Here is a 21,011-nt window from a genome sequence, read left to right on the forward strand (position 1 = left end):
CTGCCACGCCTCTGTCAGTCACACTCAAAGGAGTAAGCTGAGTCATGCAGCTCACTATGTGTATGTAATTTTATTTGGCGTCCATTGGCCACCCTGAGGAGTTGTGTTGTTTTATATGCTTAGGGATCTTGCTATTCCTTTTCATGACTGTTATTGGGGGGTGGGGGGGTGGGAGTGATACTTGATCAATACAGGGGCAGTGATTTTTTTCTCTCTCTTCTAATTAGAGTATTACTTAAAACCAGAATTAGGAGGTTACAGATCACACTGCTTCTGATAGGGATCTGCATGATCACCCAGAGATGAAATGGCAGGTGAGCGGTGACTGCAACTCTCCCCTCGCAAAGTCTGGCAAAATGAAGCCAGGCTCTGCATTACACACGTCCTGGGCTAACACAGAATGGCCCCCACGCTTGCCTCCAGAAATTCACCAGTCCTAAGTGGACAGCAGTAACTAAACCTGAGGCCTTGGTTCACAGGTCACTGGCTCGTCACCTCCACAACCCCAATTCAGGCGAGCAGAGGCCCCTGCCTCTGTAGATTTGCCTGCATAGGTGACGTTTTAGGTTTTTCAACATGGTGTGTTTTATGCACCAGGCTCTCTGTGGTAGATCTGCTCCTGCTTTGTGACTGTGGTTTTCTTGGTTGGGCCCTAGCCCCTCCCTGAACACCTGCTAACCAGAGACTTTCCAGCATTAGTGGGAGGCAGGAAAGGAAGGAGGGAACAAGTGGTTCTTAGACATTCTTGAATCAAAACCTTTTACTCCTTCATCCTAAGAGTCATCGCAGTTTTTGTTTTTTGTTGTTGTGTTGTTGTTGTTTTTTGTTTTTTGGGTTTTTTTGGGTACTGGTACTAAAGCTTGAACTCAAGGCCTGAATACTGTCCCTTAACTTTTTTTCTTATGGCTGGAACTCTGCCACTTGAGCGACAGCTCTGCTTCTGGTTTTTTTGTGCTGGTTAATTGGAGATGAGTCTTACAGACATTCCTGCTTGGGTTGGCTTTGAACTGAGATTCAGAGATCTCAGCCTCTTCGGTAACCATGAGGCAGCGGCGTCCATCTGAGTCATCGCTTTTTTTGTTTTTGCCGTTCGTGGGGCCTGAACTTTGGGCCTGGGCGCTGTCCCTCAGTTCTTCAGCTCCAGGCTAGCACGCTACCACTTGAGCCACAGCACCACTTACGGCTTTTTCTGCTTATGTGGTGCTGAAGAATCGAACCCAGGGTCTCATGTATGCAAGGCAAGCACTCTACCACTGAGCCACCTTCCCAGCCCCATGAGACATCACTTTTTAATTGATTTTAATTGCATTCCTGTCATTAGACAGTCTTACTGTGCACAGCCCCTGTTACATCACATAGGTCACTGTGTGGGGGTGAGGGGATACAAGGGTTTGAACTCAGGGTCTCGCACCCTGAGTTCTACCATTTGAGCCATGACCTTAGGCCCCTTTCCTTGTTTTTCCTTTAGTATTTTTTTAAATAAAGCCTCATGCTTGTGCCCTGGTCAGTGTCAGACTACATTCTTCCTACTTGTGCGTTCTGCCTGGCTAAAATTACATGTGTGTACTGTCCTGCCTTGCTTGTTAGTCGAGATGGGCCCTTACTGACTTTTTGCCCCAGCTTGCTTTGATATTCTTTTGGTCTCTGCCTCCAAAGTGGCTGCACAGGCCCTGTTTTAGGAGTTCATTTCTCCTGCAAGGGCAGAGTCTCTGCAGGCAGGGATGACCTCTTGATCATTTGCATTCCCATGCTGACTCCCAGTATCTGATGGACTCAAGAACATTTCTACCCTGGTGGATCCTTATAGCCTACAGGTGGACCAGTGTTTGGCTAGTTTGCCTAAAAGGTTTTACCTTTTCTTTGTTTTGTGTGTGTGTGTGTGTGTGTGTTTTGCTTTTTGCAAAAGCACATGTCCAGCTTCCTTTATTTCTGAAATGCATGCTCAGTATGAATGAGGCTACTCTGGTCCCTTACATTGCCTGCAACTAGCTGGACCTAGAACTAAAGGCTTCTGATGTCTTCTGTACTTTTTACTGTTTTTTTTTAGATCCTGGTACTAGGGCTTGAACTTAGAGCATTGGATTTTTTTGCTCTACCACTTGAACCACAGCTCCATTTCTAGCTGGCTAATTGGAGATAAGAGTTTCATGGACTTTTTTTTTTTTTTTACCAGGACTGGTTTTGAATCATGATTTTCAGATCTCAGCATTCTGCGTAGCTAGGATTACAGATGTGAACCACTGGCGTTTCTCTACATGTAGAATTACTGAACAGGGATCCAATGTCACTCTTCCCCTGAGAAATCTGATCCTACCAGACCACCCCTCTGCTCCCTGGCCTGCTTCTTTTACTTAAGGCTAGCACTCTACCACAGAGCTGCTTCTGGCTTTTCCTGAGTAGCTTATTGGAGATAAGGGTCTCATGGACTTTCCTGCCTGGGCTGGCTTTGAACCATGATCCTCGGGTCTCAGCCTCCTGAGTAGCTAGGATGACAGGCGTGAGCCACCAGCGCCCAGCTGTCAGGATGTTTCATTAAAACTTCCATTACAGTCTCTCCTCCCTGTTCTGTCTGATATGCAGAAATTAGATCTACTATTCACACATGTGAGACCAAAAGAGGATTTTCTTAGGAGAAAAACACAAAGGTGCCTAAGTGCCTCTTCATATTTATATGAAATAATATATATTGAAACTTCAAACTATGGAAACAATAAACTTCTTTTTTCCCTTTTTTTCTTTTAGTTTTTAATTTTTGATTACTCTGTCTTCTTTACCTTATATATGGTGTATTCAAGTGTACATCTTCAGAAGGGTTGGGGGAAGGGCAAAGAAATTGAAGGAGAAAGGGTGAAAACTTGCCCCCGTGGAGCTCACTGGACACTGGTGAAAGTGAACTATACAACTTACGGGTAGAGACAGGAGGGAGAGACTAAGAGAGAGAGAAGGAAGGGAAGACACTGTACGAAAGGAAATGTACTCATTACCTGACTCATGTCATTGTAATCCCACTCTACATCACCTCTATAATAACAAATTAATTTTTAAAAAAACTAAAAGAGTTTGCATTTTATAATATATATCACTATGTATCAGACTAGCTACTGATAAAAGAAACTCTATGAGATGGAAAAACTAGGAGAAAATGAGAGAAGAGATGACATTGTCCAAAAAAAAGAAGTATTCTTTAACTGACTTACGTAACGGTAACCCCTCTGTATATCAACTTTATGATAACAATAAAAAACAACCCTCCCTTGCAAAACCCCAAGGCAGCCCAGCGCTGACACCCTGTAGACTAACTGCCGCACCGCATGCTTGCATCCAGGATCGCCTGTTTTTTGTGATGGAGTTTGTGAATGGAGGTGACCTGATGTTCCACATTCAGAAGTCCCGTCGCTTCGATGAGGCCCGCGCTCGCTTCTACGCGGCAGAGATCATTTCGGCGCTTATGTTCCTGCATGAGAAGGGCATCATCTACCGGTGAGTTGAGTTTGTCGCTTCCCCCATCCTCGTCCCTCTCTGCATCTCTCCTGGATGATGCAGCCTTCCACACCTCGTGCTAATCAGTGAAAGTCTTTTGGAATTCAATTCACAGAAGGTTTTCAGTGTCCACTAGAATAAGTGTAAAAACTCAAAACACCAACGTGCGTTCGCCTCATTTGATAGTCACAGACTAGGCCCGAGGCTCAGGAGAGAGGATTGGTGGATCGGCAGAGCCTACCCGTGGGCCTTCCATAGCCAAGACCTGCGTATTTCTGAACACGTGCTTCTCCTTTTACCCTTTAACCACTGGGGCAAATTGGAGAACATGAATTCTTTCTGTTTTAAGGATCCATAGCCACTCTGAACTTTGTGCACTGAGTTGCTGTGGTGACAATCAGGACCGATGAAGTGGCTTGGCTAGTCAGGAGCTTAGAGTGACCTGCTGATGAGCAGCGTCCTGCTGGATGGTTTTTGTTACTTGTAGCGCCATTCCAAATACTATTTGATTCCATTTCCTGACACAGTCTTTTGATGACAATATAGTCTAATTTGAATGGGCTCAAAATCCAGCTTACGTCGTTAGAACTCCATGGACACCAAGTAAAAAGTTCAGCCAGAGAGAATGTGAGGGGTGGGGATCCAATAGTGCATGTTAGATAACTTTTATTATTCGTTTCCTCTCTTTTTCCCATGGTCAGAACCCCTCTATTCTGTCAATTACATTATAACTTCATTGCCATATGTACTCTTATAATGTAAAAAAGAAAACAACTTCATTGCCATATGTACCTCTTGTTTTCTTTTCTCCTCTAGAGGTAGAATTGTTTTTCCTTTGAGAAAACATCTCCCTTTGTGTTAGGAGCATGCATACTGAAGTAAAGAATTTCCTGAGCCAGGTATAGTGGCTGAAGGCTCTAACCCTAGCTACTTGGGAGATTGAGATTAGGGATCAGTTTGAAGCCAGTCTAGGCATAAAAGTTGGTAAGACTCCACTTCAACCAGTGATGGGTACAGTGGTCCCTCTCTTGTCAGCCAGCACACTGTCTACCCAGCACACTGGTTGGATACACAGTGGTCCTCTCAGCAATATAACATAAATAGGAGGATTACAGTCCAGGCCAGCCCAGGCATAAAGAAAAATTGTATCTTGAAAATGACCAACACAAGAAGGTATTGGTGGAGTTGTTGAAGTGGTAGTGTGCTTGTGAAGCAAGTGCAAGGCCCTGAGTTTAAAACCCAGTGCAAGAGCCTGGGTTCAAGTCCTAATACCAAAAAATAAGAATCATAATTTCTTGACTGAAACTTGCTATTTATAAGCCACCATCTTGGCTCTGCTTACCACACAAATAAAGAGACTTCCACATTTAAGAATGACTTCTCTAGCAGGGCGTTGATGGCTCATGCTGGTAATCTTAGCTACTCAGGAGGCTGAGGTCTGATGATCGTGGTTCAAAACCAGCCTGGGCAGGAAACTCCATAAGACTCTTATCTCCAGTAAACCACTCTGAAAACCTGATGTGGTACTGTGGCTCAAGTGGTAGAGCGCTTGCCTTGAACTGAAGAGCTCAGGGATAGCCTCCCAAAAGAATGATTTCTCAACTTGATAAGTGTCTATTGTAAATCAAAATAGTACTGACAATAAGAGCTAAACTGTGCTAGATTTGTTCCAGAACCAAGACCTCACCTGTGCTTATATCCCAATCCCCTTTAATTATCATTATGTAACGGTAATATTAACATTGTTTAGATGAACAGGTGAGTTTTAGAAAGACTTAACAACCAGGCTACTAGCTGGTAGTAAAGACAGAGTTCAAGCCATGCTTATTTGTTTGTTTTTTTTGCCAGTCCTGGGGCTTGAGCTCAGCCTAGGCTCTGTCCCTGAGAATTTGTGCTCAAGGCTGGCACATTACCACTTGAGCTATAGCTCCACTTCTGGCTTTTTTAGTGTTGTTAATTGGAGATAAGAGTCTCACCAACTTTCCTGCCCCTGCTGGCTTTGAATCACAACCCTCAGATCTTAGCCTCCTGAGTAGGATTATAGGTGTGAGCCATTGACACCTGGCACAAGCCAAGTGTGTCATCACTATATTCTCAGGGATGTCTGGAAAATTGATAGCCCCATTAGAGGACAGTATTAAATCATGAAAATAGGCAAAATAAGGGGATGGGGCAGGTAAGCAGTGTGGCTTAAACTCCAGTTTCTTGATTCCTCTGGAGTTTGATGTAACCAGCACACTGCATTAACACAAGATAATGGAAGCTAGCTTTCATGGGGTGTCTATTGCTTTCTCTGTTTCTCTTGTGCCATTTGGCTTAAAATGCAGAGCATGGGCACTAACTCATGTCCTAAGCTGTGTCAGTCCAACATGTTCAAGTTTTCGTCTGGTATCTGTGGCTCCATTCTGGGTAGTGATTTTTTTTATTTCCTTTTGGTCATGAATCTCGTGTTCAGATTCTGACTGATGGAGCTGACACTGAAGGGAGATTGTTTCCTTGGGATAAACTCAAATGCTATTTTTGTGGAGTGGATTTATTTCACAGGGTAAGTCAATTCTGTCCAGGCTGTTAGCTGGGATTCCAGTGTTAGGGGTAAGGCCCCGGATGCCAATCCTTGTAATTCACATACTGTCAAGGGCACATGTGGGTCATGGGGGTGTGAATTTGATACAGGAATCCAGTGAGAAACCTGAGTGCATTAGATAGCCTCATTTATCACGCATGTCCCAAGACAGCACTCAGCAGAGCTCACATGATCTCCAGAGGACACTGCCAATCTAAGCAGAACTGTTGCTTGTTTGAGAGTTTGTTTTTATTTTTATTTTATGTTTTTATTTGTGTGTGCTGGTACCGGAGCTTAAACTCGGGGTCTTGCACTCTTACTCGGCCTTTTCTGCTTAAGGCGGCCACCTTACTGAACTATATCTCCACTTCTGCCTTTTGCTGATTAAATGGAGATAACAGTTGAACAAATTTTCCTGTCTGGGCTAGCTTTGAACGTCCACTCTCAGATCTTAGCTTCCTGAGTAGCTAGGATTATAGGTATGAGCTATCAGCACATGGTAGCTTGGACAGTTTCCCAGAACCAAGCCCTACAGAAAAGTTAGGGACACAAAGGGGATGCATCCCACTGTCAGCATTGTAGACAGCCTCTCATGAACAGCGGTAGAGGAACATTCAGAGTCATCACTGACATTTCAGCTTCCAAGCGAATCAGCCCCTATTTGTTTTGCCATTTCTGACAAAGTGTGGAAGGCATTGGCAATATTTTGAAGGGTTTATAAAGGACGTGGATTAATTGTTTCACATGACAGCCAGATACTGGTGGCTCACACCTATAATCCTAGCTACTTAGGAGGCTGAGATCTAAGGATCAGGGTTCAATGCCAGCCAGGGCAGGAAAGTCTAGGAGACTCTTAATCTCCCATTAACCACCAGAAATCTAGAAGTGGCGCTGTGGCTGAAAGTGGTAAAGCATAAGCCTTAAGCAAAAGAACTCAGAGACAGTGTCCAAGCTCCGAGTTCAAGCTCCAAGACTGACAAAAAAAAAAAGTTAGACTTGAACACACACCTCATCACAACATGCATTTACTAGCCCATGAGTCTGACCTCTTGGTGCCCTATGCAAGTCTTTGGCAGGCTGCATGCTTGATTATCCAGCTGCAAGTGCCTCCTGTTTCTCTGTTTCTCTGCCCAAGGTCCAGATGTGGAACCAAGATACTACACGAAGGTTAGCAACCAGACTCCACACCTACATGCCACCCTTATGCTACCAATACCAGAGCAGGTTAACTTTTCCCCAAAATCACCTTTGATTGCTCCTCATATCGACAGAATAATCTCCGTTTCATTTGATTCTTGCCTTTAGATTTAGGTGATACGTTCACAGTGGCTATGTGACTGCCACTGTCTTGTATTGTCTACTGCTTTTTGCAAGTGTTCCACGTGAGGTGGGAGGTATCCAGATTCCCACGTCATCTGAGCTTAGCTGGGGATAGCTTTGATCAGTGTGTCCATTGCAAAGTCGCCTCTACCAGGTGCTAGCAAGGAAGTCTTGCTTCCTTGGCTGAGGATTCCCAGTTGTGTGATGGCTGAGTCTGTGGTAGATGTAACATGCTGAAGTCATGGCTCTTCCCAGCTCTCTCCCATCTGGAAAAATTGGAGCAACATCTGATTCCCATCTCCCAAGACCTCCCTTCTCTACTTCTCATGCGTTTAGTGTTTGCTTGGTTTTTCTGTTTTGGTAGTACTCAAGTTGCAAACAGCGTCTCCCTCAGTGTTACATGCTTTCTCTTTTTGTGTTGGTTATTTTGGAGGTAGGGTCTCACTTTATGGCTGGCCTGGGCTGTGATCCTACTATCTTTGCTCCCCATATCACTGAGGAAGTCCGTTATATATTTCTGTGCCTAGCCTTTGATTGAGATGGAGTCTTAGGAAATGGCTGGCCTCAAAACATGATCCCCCCATCTCTGCCTCCCTAATAGTTAAGACCACCGTGCCTCACTAGCCCTCAAAATTCTTATCAGTAGACTTACATACTTCCAAAATATCTCTCATTTGATGCCAGAATTTTGAAATGTTACCATGACCCCACCTATATTAGAATTCAATTCCATATTCATGTGATTTTTTTCCTATTCACTGTAGTAAGAAAATCCTTCCTTTTAGATAAACATGATACTCAAATTGAGTGGCTTTTTTTTTCTTCATCGTCCTTGCTGCTCTAAGAAGTAGGTTTACGCCGGGCACCGGTGGCTCACGCCTGTACTCCTAGCTACTCAGGAGGCTGAGATCTGAGGATCACGGTTCAAAGCCAGCCCCGGCAGGAAAGTCTGTGAGACTCTTATCTCCAATAAACCACTAGAAACCGGAAGTGGTGCTGTGGCTCAAGTGGTAGAGCACTTACCCTGAGCTGAAGAGCCGAGGGACAGCGCCCAAGCCCAGAGTTCAAGCCCCACGACCGACAAAAAAAAAAAAAAGAAGAAGAAGTAGGTTTACTATTTTTTGATCTGCTTACTAACAAGACAGCTACAAACTGTCACTTGATATTTTATAGACCTTGTTTATTCAGGAAGTGCCAGCCATGGAAATACTTAGTGCATGAGTAACTTTCACCTCACATTTTGGCTCTGAGCCCTCCCCAAGACTTACACAGGTCACCTTCCTGTCTTCTCTCTTCTGTGCTCTACCAGTGTGGCCTCAATCAGTAACTATTCTCCCACTGTCACTAGGAAGTGATCACCATTCCAGGCAGGTCCTTTATATTTTGTGTGTGTGTGTGTGTGTGTGTGTGTGTGTGTGTGTGTGTGTGTGTGTGCGTGCTGATACTGGAGCTTGATCAAGTTCAGGGTTTCATGCTCTTGCTTGACATTTTTTGCTCAAGGCTCTTGCTTTACCACTTGAGCCACATCTCTACTTCTGACTTTTTGCTGGTTAATTTGAGATAATAGTCTCTTGAACTTTTCTGATTTTCATCCTTGATGCTCAGATCTCAGTCTCCTGACTAGCTAGGATTAGAGGCATGGTGCCTGGATTCCTACCTCTATCTTCAAGAATTAGAGTTCAAGGAACTCTCTAAATAGCTTCCCAGCTTGACACGTTGCCCAGATGTATTCTTCCATTTTCCACAAGGAAAAATCTCAGCCCTTTCTGTTCCCATGCACAGCCCCCCAGAGGCCACTTAAAAGGGCTTCTTGATCATCAACTCTCTGCCTAGCACGTGGATACAATGATGAACAACACCCAAAATATTCCCTAGTGATGAGGATGGGTCTCGCTAGGGAGAACGCTGTCAATCAACTGATCATACAAGCAGGAGTTGCAGCTGTGCCCCGTGAAGTAAAGAACACAATGCCAATGCAGTGCAGCTCCCCATAGGGTGATTGATCTGGTTAAGGAAAGATGCAAGATTGTCCCGAGGAATAGCTTCAGAGATGAGATGGCTGATAAGGAGGGAGAGAAGAACATGGAAAACAGGAAAAAAAAAAACCCACCAAAAAACAAGCAGCAGTTGCTGATGCCCATTTACAAGAAGAAGCCTGGCAATTTCAAGGACTGATAAGACTTCAAAGGTTACCCAAGGCCAAGTTCTGTAAAAGAGGAGGAAATTCAGATCTGAAATGCATGCATCATGGATGTTTTCCTAGAATGACTCATCTGCAGTCTGGTATATCCATCTCCAGACAACTAAACCTTTGAAAACTTGTGACTTCCTAAATCTTCAACTTACGGAGGACACGAATCGCTTAGCTAGGCATTTGAAGGCATTCAAGCAGTTTCCTCAATGAGGAAAATCCAGCTGAGACCAGAACATATTGGCTGCACTGCAGTTTGTGCAGGTGTTGTGTTAGGGGTACAGACACAAAGTGAGTAGATGTGGGGAGGCTGTCCTTTCAGGTTCTTTCTGTGGGGTGAGAGAGATGGTTCACAGACAAGTAATAAATAGCAAAGGGATTCCCAAACAGGGGGACCCCAGTGAATGGCCACTTAGCATAAAATATTCAGGCCAGCTTCCTGGAGGAGGTGATTCCTGAGCAGAATGTAGAAAGCTAGAACATGAACAAAGATAAGGAGAGTGCTAGGGGCTGGAGAGGTATAAACCTGAACAAAGCACAGATATGTCGGTGTTCCTTGTGACTGGATAGGTAGAATAGAAACACATGAATTGCAGTCGAGAGCCCAAAGCCCGAGCAATGGTGGAAGATAAGACTAGTGGGGTGGAAAAGGCAAACATATCCGAGGATTAGCCAGACAGAAACATCAAACATCAAAAAACATCAAACATCAAAAAGCAGGAGGATCTCAGCACTGGTGGCTCACACCTGTAACCCTAGCTACTCAGGAGGCTGCGATCTGAGAATCATGGTTCAAAGCCAACCTGCAGAAAAGTCCTTGAGACCCTTATTTCCAATTAACCACCAAAAAGCTGGAAGTGTAGCTATGGCTCAAGTGTAGAATGCCAGCCTTAAGCAAAAAGGCTAAGGGACAACACCCAGCTCCTAAATTCAATCCCTAGTTACACACACACAGACACACACAGACACAGACAATACACACACACACACACACACACACACACACACACACACACACACACACACACACAGGAAAGGCAAGGGGCAGGCAGTATAGCTCTGCCACAAAAGGCCCACAAAGTAGCCTGGGATCCAGGTTTCTGTCTTGTGTGCCTCAACCTTCAAGGCTACCTCCTGGTCTACAATGTTTTGTTGTTGTTGTTTTGGGTCCAGTCGTGGGGCCTGAACTCTGGGCCTGAGCGCTGTCCCTCAGCTTTTCAGCTCAAGGCTAGCACTCTACCACTTGAGCCACAGCACCACTTCTGGCTTTTTAAAAATTTTTTCTGCTTATGTGGTGCTGAGGAATCGAACCCAGGGCCTCATGCATGCAAGGCAAGCGCTCTACCACTGAGCCACCTTCCCAGCCCCATGGTCTACAATGTTTATAAAACTTGAGAATCATTTCTTCATTCCAGTTCCAGATACTAAGAAGGGCCAAGGCACTCCTTCCAACTGTTAGCTTCCTTAGTGGACCATCCTGAGATTCCACATATTTACCATGAAATTCACCAGAATGTGATCACATGGCTATATCTGGCTACAATGAGGTCTTACTAGATAGTATTACAAGTGGCCATGTTCCAACTCTAAATCAGTATTCCATTATTTAGGAAAGAGATCATCGGTACAAGCTAAGAAACTGGTGGTACTGTACAAAAATTCTCTTCCAGGAAGCTTGAGCTGTGGGAGGTAAAGGAGCATGGGAAGGATTTTGAGCAGGTACATGATCTGGTAGGTTTCTATGTTACATGTTTTGGGTAGAGCAGTAAATGTGGATCTGAGCATGGTGGGTAGCAGGTGGCAGCAGGGTGGGGTGAGGGGTGGGGTCAATTTAAGGTAGTTCCAGGGTCCCAGGTGAGAAGATAATGGAGACGTGAACTAAAGGAAGTGTGGCCAGGCTAAAGAGAAACTGCAAGAGACCTTAAGGACTAAAATAAACAAGTGGGTGCTGGCTGGATACTGGGGTGAGGAAGAAACCAGGAGTCAGTGCTAGATGTCTAGCTAGAGGTTGGATGGTAGCATTAGCTGGAAAGAGCTTAAGAGGTCAAGAAGAACTCCCAAGGCAGAGGAGTTTTAGGAATGCTGCCTTCAGGCACGTGAGCTAGACTCCATGGAGATGACCAGTGGGTGAGAGTCGGAGGGAGTCTGAACCCAGCCCAAGGAAGATGATGGCTGGAACTAAATATCCATATGTCATCACCAGGACATGACTGCTAATTCGGGTCATGTGACAGGGTGTGCTCACACAGTGGGACAGGCCCTTGGGGAGCCAGATCCCATCTCTGAAATCTATTTTCTTTATATTTCAGCAGTGTTTTGAAATTATCTATGACTGGTACACTTACATATTTATCATCAACCCTGGAGGTAATTTTCTGATTTTGGAGCAAAACAGCTGAATTCACTTGGAGTTCAGCTTGGAGTTCTTCTGTGGAGACTGACGTTTTTGAGGTTAACTTGAGGGGAAATTGAGGCATGTGTACCTTGGGGGCTTACTATCTGAAATAAAGTTTCTCAAAGGACCCAGATTAATGGCAGATAAACACTTAGGCCTGGAACACTTTGTTTTTCTGTACTTTATATATTAAATCAAAGTCATGGTCTGGGTACACCACCTTGGGGTTTGGCATTTAACATCCATAAAAGCAGTGGAGCTAATTGAGAAATGTGTTCATGGATTTCCCTAGCTAATGAGATCAATTCACCAGTTTTGTTCTTCATCACATTAAATTGAGCCTGCAACCTGTTTCTTCATTCTAGTTACAAATAACCTTGGATTTATTGGCCAGGCAATAAAAACACAGCCAATTGATCTTTGTGTACTTAGATGGATGAATACTGCTTTTCAAAAAAATTGATTGAAGTGTATAGCTCAAAAAATGTTTGTAAAATACCTGCTCAATACTAAGATTTTGGTCAGACTCCTGAGTAATAAAAAAGAGACAAAACCTGTGCTAGAGCTTCAGGTTTGTTTGTGCCTTTAATAAATATTTGTTGAGTACCTACTGTATGCCAGGCACAGCTCTAAGTGAGAAACATGCAGGAAATAGACAAAAATCCTTATCCTCAGGTAGCTTAAGTTCTAACAAAACTTATCAAACAAAAAAACTTAATAAAGAAAAGGTAAGGGCTTGTAAGCCTAGCTACTCTGGAGACTGAGATCTAAAGATGGCTGTTTGAAGCCAGCTTGGGCAGGAAAGTCCGTGAGACTCTTATTTCTAATTAACCAGCAAAAAATACAGAAGTGGAGCTGTGGCGCAAGTAATAGAGCACCAGCCATGAGCAAAAAAGCTAGTGGCTGCACCCATACCCTGAGTCTAAGCCCTAGTACACATACACACACACTCTAAAACTGTTTTCCTTCAGAAATATTTTCTTAAAGTCTCTTAGTGTGTTTACTTTAAAAATTGCTATGTATAGTCATGCACAGCAGAACAATACTGGCCAGCAATGAGTTGCATCTATGAAGTAATCCTGTAAAATAATAGCACCTACTGACATTGTAGCTTTCTAAGTTTATGCAGTAGTTCATTCTCTGATTTTTACACAATGATGCAATTACTTAGCAGCACGTTTTGGCAATATATACCCTTTGTTAAGCAGTCTGTGTGTGTGTGTGTGTGTGTGTGTGTGTGTGTGTGTGTGTGTGTGTGTATGCCAGTCCTGGGGCTTGAACTCAAGGCCTAGGCACTGTCCCTGAGCTTTTGTGCTCAAGGCTATCACTCTACAACTTGAGCTATTGCTCTACTTCTGGTTAACTGGAGATAAGAATCTTATAGACTTTCCTTCATGGGCTGCTTTTAATCACAATCCTCAGATGTCAGCCTCCTGAGAAGCTAGAATTACAGGTGTGAGTCTATTTTTTCACTTACTGTATCATGACCATTTTGCCCCATCATGAAGTTATATCCCTGTTTTTTTAATCCAATATTAAGTGATTCAGAGTAGTCTAGCATATGAACCTGTCTGAGTTATGCTAATTAAGTTGATTTACTAATACTAGTACTGAAGCAGGCATATCCTTGCATATATCTATTCAATCAGCCTTTGATTCTTCCCCTAGAGGAGATTCCTGGAGATAGGCATACATGTTGATACAACTTCTAAGGCTGGTATCCTGGATAACAGCCAGGGCTTCAGGGTTTATTGGAACTGAATTTGTCTTGGCTTTGCCACTTCCTAGTTGTAGGGTCTTCAACAAGTGTACCTTAGCGGAACCTCAGCTTCTTTACAGATAAAATAAAGATTCTAGACATGCCATTCTGAGAGTAGTTACTACATTGAATTGGGAGGCATGTGTAAAGCCTGTGGTCCAGGGCTTGTAAGTATACACTTTCTGAGCATTTGTCCTCTACCACAATTGGAATGAACACCAAAGCACTAGTCTTAATGGTAGGTAGTGGGGTTATGTTGATAGTACACAGATCTTAAGAGCACAATCTGATCCATTTTGGTACACGTAGTCACAGTTGTGTGATCAATACTTCAGATAATATGTAAAATATTTCCCTCTCCCAAGGGTGCTTCCTGGCACCCATTTCAGTAAGTCCTCCCACCCCTGCCTCAGGCATGCAGTGATTCTGATGAGATGGGGTGTAGATACCCATATCAAAACTATAGATGGTCCTATGAATCACCGCTCTGTGGGTTTTTTCAATGGAGTTGTGAGTCTATACTCAGAAGAACCCTTCTCAAAACCAACCCCTCATTGGAGTCAGGCTCACTGCCAGGAGAGGAACCATTGCTTTGAAAAGATGAAACACCAGTTCATCAACTCTCATAGATAGGTGTTCCTTTCCTTTGACTGCTTTACAAAGGGTTCTCTACTGGCTATGGATGTGGCTCAAGTAATAGAGCATCTGCCTAGCAAGTGCGAGGTCCTGAGTTCAAACCCCAGTCCCACCAAAAATGAAGAAAGAAAGAACTACATAAATTACCACAAGTAGTTTAACATGAAATGAATGTTGTCTTTCCGATCATTACGAATGCTATTTTAGCCAGGCGCTGGTGGCTCACACTTGTAATCCTAGCTATTCAGAAGGCTGAGATCTGAGGTTCAAAGCCAGCCTGGGCAGGAAAATATGTGAGACTCATCTCCAATTAATCACCAGAAAACTGGAGGTGGTGCTGTGGCTCAAGTAGTAGAGTGCTCATCTTGAGCTGAAGAGCACAGGGACAGCTCCCAGATTTCAAGCCCCACCACCAACAAAACAAAAGCAAAACAAACCAAAACCAAAAACAAAAAAAACACCCAAAAAGAATGCTGTCTTAAAAAGTTCTCTCATTCTTGTACATGCTGCTGTGGTTTTCAACATGGTAATAAACACAGGTAGCTTGCTGGACCAGCCAGGTTCTATAGAGCCTCGTCCTTCAGGTTGGTATCATTCCTTGTCTGTGAGTCCCAGTTCAATAGAAGCCCCAAACTTATTGCCATCTCAGGCTTCCAAAACATAGGCTGGATGCCTTGAATGACAGAAATTTATCTTCCATCTTTCTAGAGGCTGGGAGTCTAAGACTATGGTGCAGTTTCATTCAGTTCCTGGGTAAGGGCTTGTCTTCTTAGTCTATAGAGAGCCCTCTTCTCTGGGACTTTACATGGTCAGAGAGAGAGGAGAGAAGAGAGAGAGAAGAGAGAGAGGAGAGAGAAAAGAGGGGGGGAGGAAAGGGAGAGATCACAGACTGTCTTATGATGACACAAGTCCCATCATGGTGACCCCTCCTGTGACCTCAGCTCATTAATGATCTCACAGAGGCTCCATCCACACATTACAGATGAGGACTTGAACTTACAGATTTTGGTAAGACAAAGATTGGCTCATCCATATGTACATTCAGTCGTTTAGTGTTTTCAGTTACATTAGGGAAGATGCTTTGGTTTAATAGCACAATGTCTACCCAGAATGTGTACCAAAATGATTTTAGCCCTGAAGACATCACCTACTGGAGCTGAGCATGGAGTGGCCTGGCACCGGAGAGCAGTTTGAGGGTCAGCCGAAGACCTTGGCATTCTTTGGGCTCACTGAAGCACATGCATTGGTTTTGAGACCAAATCCATCTCTTGGATCCCAGTATTAATTCAGCTATAGAAGTTGCTGAGTAGAATGCATCATTACCTTTTGAGAAATAGTCTACAACTTGTACTTCAAAATACAGGGTTATTTTCCCCCCTTTGTCTGCAGATGTCAAGTCTTACTGTTCAATAAATGCCCTAAGTAGAGATATAAATTGGTACAAATACCCTGTTACTGTTTGGCACGAAGTTAGTGAAACCAGATAGTGCCACAAGTTAGTGAAATCAGATAGGCAGATGGAGGACAGTGTCCCTGGACTGGCTCCAAAGGCATTGGGTTACACGAATGACAGGAAGGGGGCAGTTTGGCTGTGTGGCCACTCATCTCTCTGTTTTCTACCTTGACACTGCCCTCCAGCCTTCAGAGAGCTCATGTTAAAGTGCTCTTTCACTGCATAATCCCTCCAATATCATTTTTGGCACCTCATCAAAATTTACTTTCTTCTACTGATGAACCTCCAGAACTCAAGGTTAGAAAGGAGTTCAACGTTATATACTCCTCCTCTTTCACAGCGTGGTTATCTGACAGCCTGCTGAGCCGTCAGTTTTCCTATGCTTACACAGCTTCTGAGCAGAAAGGAGCTTATTTCCTTCACTTTGAGGCATCAGTGGCTGCTGGAAATGTCTCCTCTATGTGACTCAAACAGAATCTTCATGTAGTTTTCACATTGACTGGTTATAGACCATCTTTAAAGGGTAGACTGAAAGCATGCAAATCTTTTACAAGAAAATCTTTCATCTGAGGCACAGCATAGAGATAGATGGAGGGAGGAAGGAGGAGGGGAAAGAAGAAGAAGGAAAATGAGGAGGAGGAGGAAGGAGGGGGAGGAGGAGGGATGGAGGGAGAAGAAGGAAGAAGAAAAAGGAGAAAGGAGAAGAAGAAAAAGGAGAAAGGAGGAGGAGGAGGAGGAGAAAGAAGAAGAGGAAGAAGAAAAGGGGGAGGGGGAGGGGGAGGAGGAGGGAAGAGGAGGAGTAGACTTTTAGATCTTTGAAGGCAATATGAGTCTCTCAGACTAGTTTAACCTGTCAAGAAAGGAAGTTCTGTCAACCCAGTATTGCTTAATCTTGCTGTTTTCACAGTCATTGATTTCTGAGCAATTGCTTGCATTCTAGATACTTGGATTGATATTCAGGTGACGTGTACAGTGTGTGTGTGTGTGTGTGTGTGTGTGTGTGTGTGTGTGTGTGTGTGTGTGTGTGTGCGTGTGCATGCACACACATGTGCACACATGCCAGTACTGGGCTTGAACTCAGGGCCTGGGTGCTCTCTTTTTTTACTCAAGACTGGTGCTCTAACACTTGAGCCACATCTCCACTTCTGACTTTTTGCTGGATAATTGGAGATGAGAGTCTTATGGACTTTTCTGCTCAGGCTGGCTTTGAACATTGATCTCAGATCTCAGCCTCCTGAGTAGATAGGATTATAGGCCTAAGATACTGGCACCCAGCATATATTTTTCTCATAAAATCAGATCCGTCTTAAATAGTAGATGGTTACCAACAGGAGTCCTGCTTTTAGTATAGCTTGTGTTATGTCACCCAGATAGCACTTAGTCTTTAATGCATCTTGCTAATGCTGCATCTAGGATAGCAAGCATGGTGTGGAAGTTAATTGATGCTGTGATGATTGCAGAAGAGTGTGTTCTAAGTTTTCTTTTGTGTGAATTTTAAGAGAATTGAATTCCCACCTACATTTGTGAGTCCTGCTTCAGCTGCGGTGTCTGTGAAATCAGAGCAAGTAGTCATAATTCTCAGACTAGGGGGCTCTCTGTGTCCACTCTACTTGAAAAGGTGAATGGCTTTCCACTCAAGTCGCTCAGCATGACTTGCTAAAGATGAAGCACAGGATGAGCACAGGTATGAAGAGAAGGGAGACAAAGAAATCACTTGGGAAGATGTTGGTTTAGAGGTCCTTCTCAGAGCTGGGAAGGCTAGGCTCATGTCTGAGACAATGGCTGTAGACAGTAGATTGCTTCATGGAAAAGAGTGAACTGAAGCTGTACTGACTTACTAGAAGACTTTGGGATCCAACCATGATACTAGATAAACACTAATTTCTTTTTTTGGGGGGGAGTCCGGTCGTGGGGCCTGAACTCTGGGTCTGGGCGCTGTCCCTCAGCTATTCAGCTCAAGGCTAGCGCTCTACCACTTGAGCCACAGCGCCACTTCCGGCTTTTTTCTTTTTGCTTATGTGGTGCTGAGGAATCGAACCCAGGGCCTCTGGCTTGCAAGGCAAGCGCTCTACCACTGAGCCACCTTCCCAGCCCCAACACTAATTTCTTCAAGCCTCAGTTCCATGATCTGCAGCCTTGGGATAAGAGTTCAGATACCACACATTGTTATTGTGAAAGTATTTTTGTGTGTGTATGGCTTGTCTCAGTGTCCAAAATCAAATAGTGCTGCATACCCTATTTCATAAGTTATAGATAGATAGATAGATAGATAGATAGATAGATAGATAGATAGATAGATAGATAGACAGACAGATCTCCAGGGAAGAAACTTGAACAGTAAACCCATTTAAGAAGTAGACAGATTTGTTGAGAGATGGTTACATAAAGAGCTGGGCATGATGGCCCATGCCTGCAATTTTAACTACTCAGGAGGTTGAGATCTGAGAGTCTCAGTTCAAAGCCAGCTTGAACAGAAAAATCACTGCGACACTGATCACTAATAAACCAGCAAAAAATCTGGAAACAGAGTATCAGACTTGAGTGAAGAAGCCAGGCGAGAGCACTAGGTGTAAGTTCAAGCCCCAGTATCAACACCCCACCCCCTGAAAAAAGTATGGTGGAAAAAGAAATATAAATATCCATGTAGAAGCACGCAGACAGGAGATGTGCCCAGGAGAGTCTCAACAGTCATAGTAGTCCACATCTGTAATCTCAGCTACTCAGGAGATAAAAATCAAGGGGATCATAGTCAACGTGAGCCCAGATAAAAAGTTAGCAAGACTCATCTCAACAAACAAGCCAGGCACTAGTTCATGTCATTAAACTCAGGTAGGAGCATAGGGAAGAGGATCATTGTCTAAGACTGTCCCTGGACAAAAATGAAGATTGTGTCTGAAAAATAACCTAGCAAACATGACACCTTTAGTGCAAACCTACTATTGCCAAAAAACAGTAGTAACAGTAACAAAAAAAAACCCAAAAAGCTCATGATCTTCCTTTCATTTGTTGTGGCTATATTAATACTACATCCCCAGCTTTTCCTTTCTCATTCATTTTTATTGGCACGGGGCGTAACAATGTTTGTTTTGTTTTCTTTCTAGCAAACTGAGCCAGTATTTGTCCAGAAGAATTCAATGGGGATAAGTGGCAGGAAGGACTTGAGTATTCAATTGATGGAAGACCCATGCCATTTTCCTTTAATGCTAAAATTCAAGTCAATGCATGTATATGACAAAGGGGCAAACTTCAGGCTTTCTGAAAAAATAATGTCAGTGAAAGCTAAGTCCTCCTCATGACCCCGTCCCTCACCTCCAATTCTTCTTCCTCATCCCGTGTCCTTGTCTGTCCTTCCAGAAATAGTCTGTGTATTCATAGGCTCAGTGTTTGAATAGTTCCTATTAAAAAAGTGATAGAATTCTATACTAGAGAACAGATAGTCTTGTTGAATGAGATCTAAAGCCTTATATCTAGATAGTGGGCAAGCTATCTTTTTTTGTTTTTCCTCAAAGAATCTGGTAGTAGGAGCTCAAGGCCTGTAAGATTCTACTATCTCTTGTTGAAGAAACAGTACCAATTTTTCTAGATCATGCCACAAGCTTATGGAAGGTTATTGTAGTGACCTAGCTTCCAAAAGATGTTTCTCCCAACACTGGGTGTAGAGTGATCGCACCAGCCATTGTTTTTAACTGGGTTAAAGTGTAGCAGCAGGCATTCTACCATGGTTGTGTAGTGCCTTGTGTCATGCAATAATGACTTGCTCATTCACCGGGGAATTCTCAAATACCTTTCTATGCAAAACTCTCAAAAACCCATTGTAACCATGAGATGTACAAAACACTGTTGAAAATGAACTTTGCAATTTGTGGGGGGTAGGGAGAGAGGAGTTGGGGAGGTAGGGAGGGAAGGGATGGTAGGGGAAAAACAAAGGAGGAGGTAACAATGCTCAATAGGAAATGTACTCATTACCTTACTCATGTAACTGTAACCCCTCTGTACACTATGTTTACAATAAAAAAATATTTAAAAAACAAAACACTTTTGACCAAAACTCCCAAAGGTGAAACATTTAAAACCAGGGAGTTGGAACACCTACTCCAGATTTTGCAATGAAGCAAGAGAAGGTTTGAAATCTCAGTTTGATTCAGCAATGAAATATATGCCCCTCCCAGATTCACCCAATGAGGATTTTAACACTCCTTTGACAAAAAAATGGGACTGAGCAATGAAAGTAGGCAGGTGACAGTGAGTCATGAAAGGCACTTTTTAGAGAAACAAGTCTTGTCATCAGGAGCATTCCTGAGGGACTGGCAGCTCCTGTGTTGATTTTTGAAGTTAAAGAAGAGGGAGGAACAGGAAAGAAAGGAGAGGAGGAAGGGAAGGAGGAAAGGCAGAAGGAATGGAAGGAGGAAAGGGAAGGGAGACAGGCTTTTTCTTTTAAACTCCTACATAGAGTATGGATTTGTGAAAAATACACTGGCAGTGAACTTCATTTGCAAAGCTAGGAAATTGTTGATAGAAGCAAACCCGACAAATGAATGCTGTCAGGATGGCCAGTATTGCCCCAAGAAAGAGGACCCAATGCTGGCGAAAGGAGCACTGAGGTTTTGCTTTCTGATCTGCCAACAGACAGGTTCAAACCCATCCTAGGCTAAAACTGGGTTTCCCTGGGACTGGTTGATGTGCATGCCAGTGATCCTTTTTTCCTGTAAGAATCTGGCTGAGTAATTCAGGAGGTTAAAAAATAACAAAAATGGAAATAAGTGGCGGGAGAGGGGGTGGGGAGTGAGCTCAGGCCTGGTACCTTCTCGGAAGGTGCCCACAGTCTGGGGGAATCTGTGGATCTTTGTTTCCCCCTGTGTCCACCCTTGGCTGCTCCTTGGAGGCTGGGAGCTGGCTGTGACCTACTGCCATTGAAGAAGGAAAACTCTGTTCTCCCAGCTTTTTCCTGTAAAAGATGAAGTGGAGACTTCTCAAGCCAGGTTCCCAACATCTCCCAGCATGGCAGCTTTGGCAGCAGAGTTGGAAAAAACTGAAGTGTTTTATGGGCAGGACGGCCTAGTGTAATGGAGCTGCTGGGCCTTCCCCAGCCACGGGGATCTGTAACAGGCACTGTACTTCCAACGTACGTCAGACGGGGCTGCTGCTATGCCTGGCTCTATTTGCTGTGTCTATTTTATGTGTTTATATTCTGTTTTTATGAGAAGAAGGAGGTAG

General features: G+C 43.8%; 1 protein-coding gene across 1 annotated transcript in view; it reads left to right on the plus strand.

Moving 5' to 3' along the window:
• Prkch (protein kinase C eta) overlaps nucleotides 1-21,011 on the plus strand; it is a 235,237-nt gene that overhangs the window by 158,020 nt on the left and 56,206 nt on the right. The window contains exon 10 of the mRNA XM_042682558.1: nucleotides 3,326-3,480. Within this exon, the coding sequence (XP_042538492.1) occupies nucleotides 3,326-3,480 (155 nt within the window). The remainder of the gene's footprint in view (nucleotides 1-3,325; nucleotides 3,481-21,011) is intronic.

This window comes from Dipodomys spectabilis, unplaced genomic scaffold, assembly GCF_019054845.1.
Source record: "Dipodomys spectabilis isolate Male_0828 unplaced genomic scaffold, ASM1905484v1 ptg000073l, whole genome shotgun sequence".
NCBI classification, from domain to species: Eukaryota; Metazoa; Chordata; class Mammalia; order Rodentia; family Heteromyidae; genus Dipodomys; species Dipodomys spectabilis.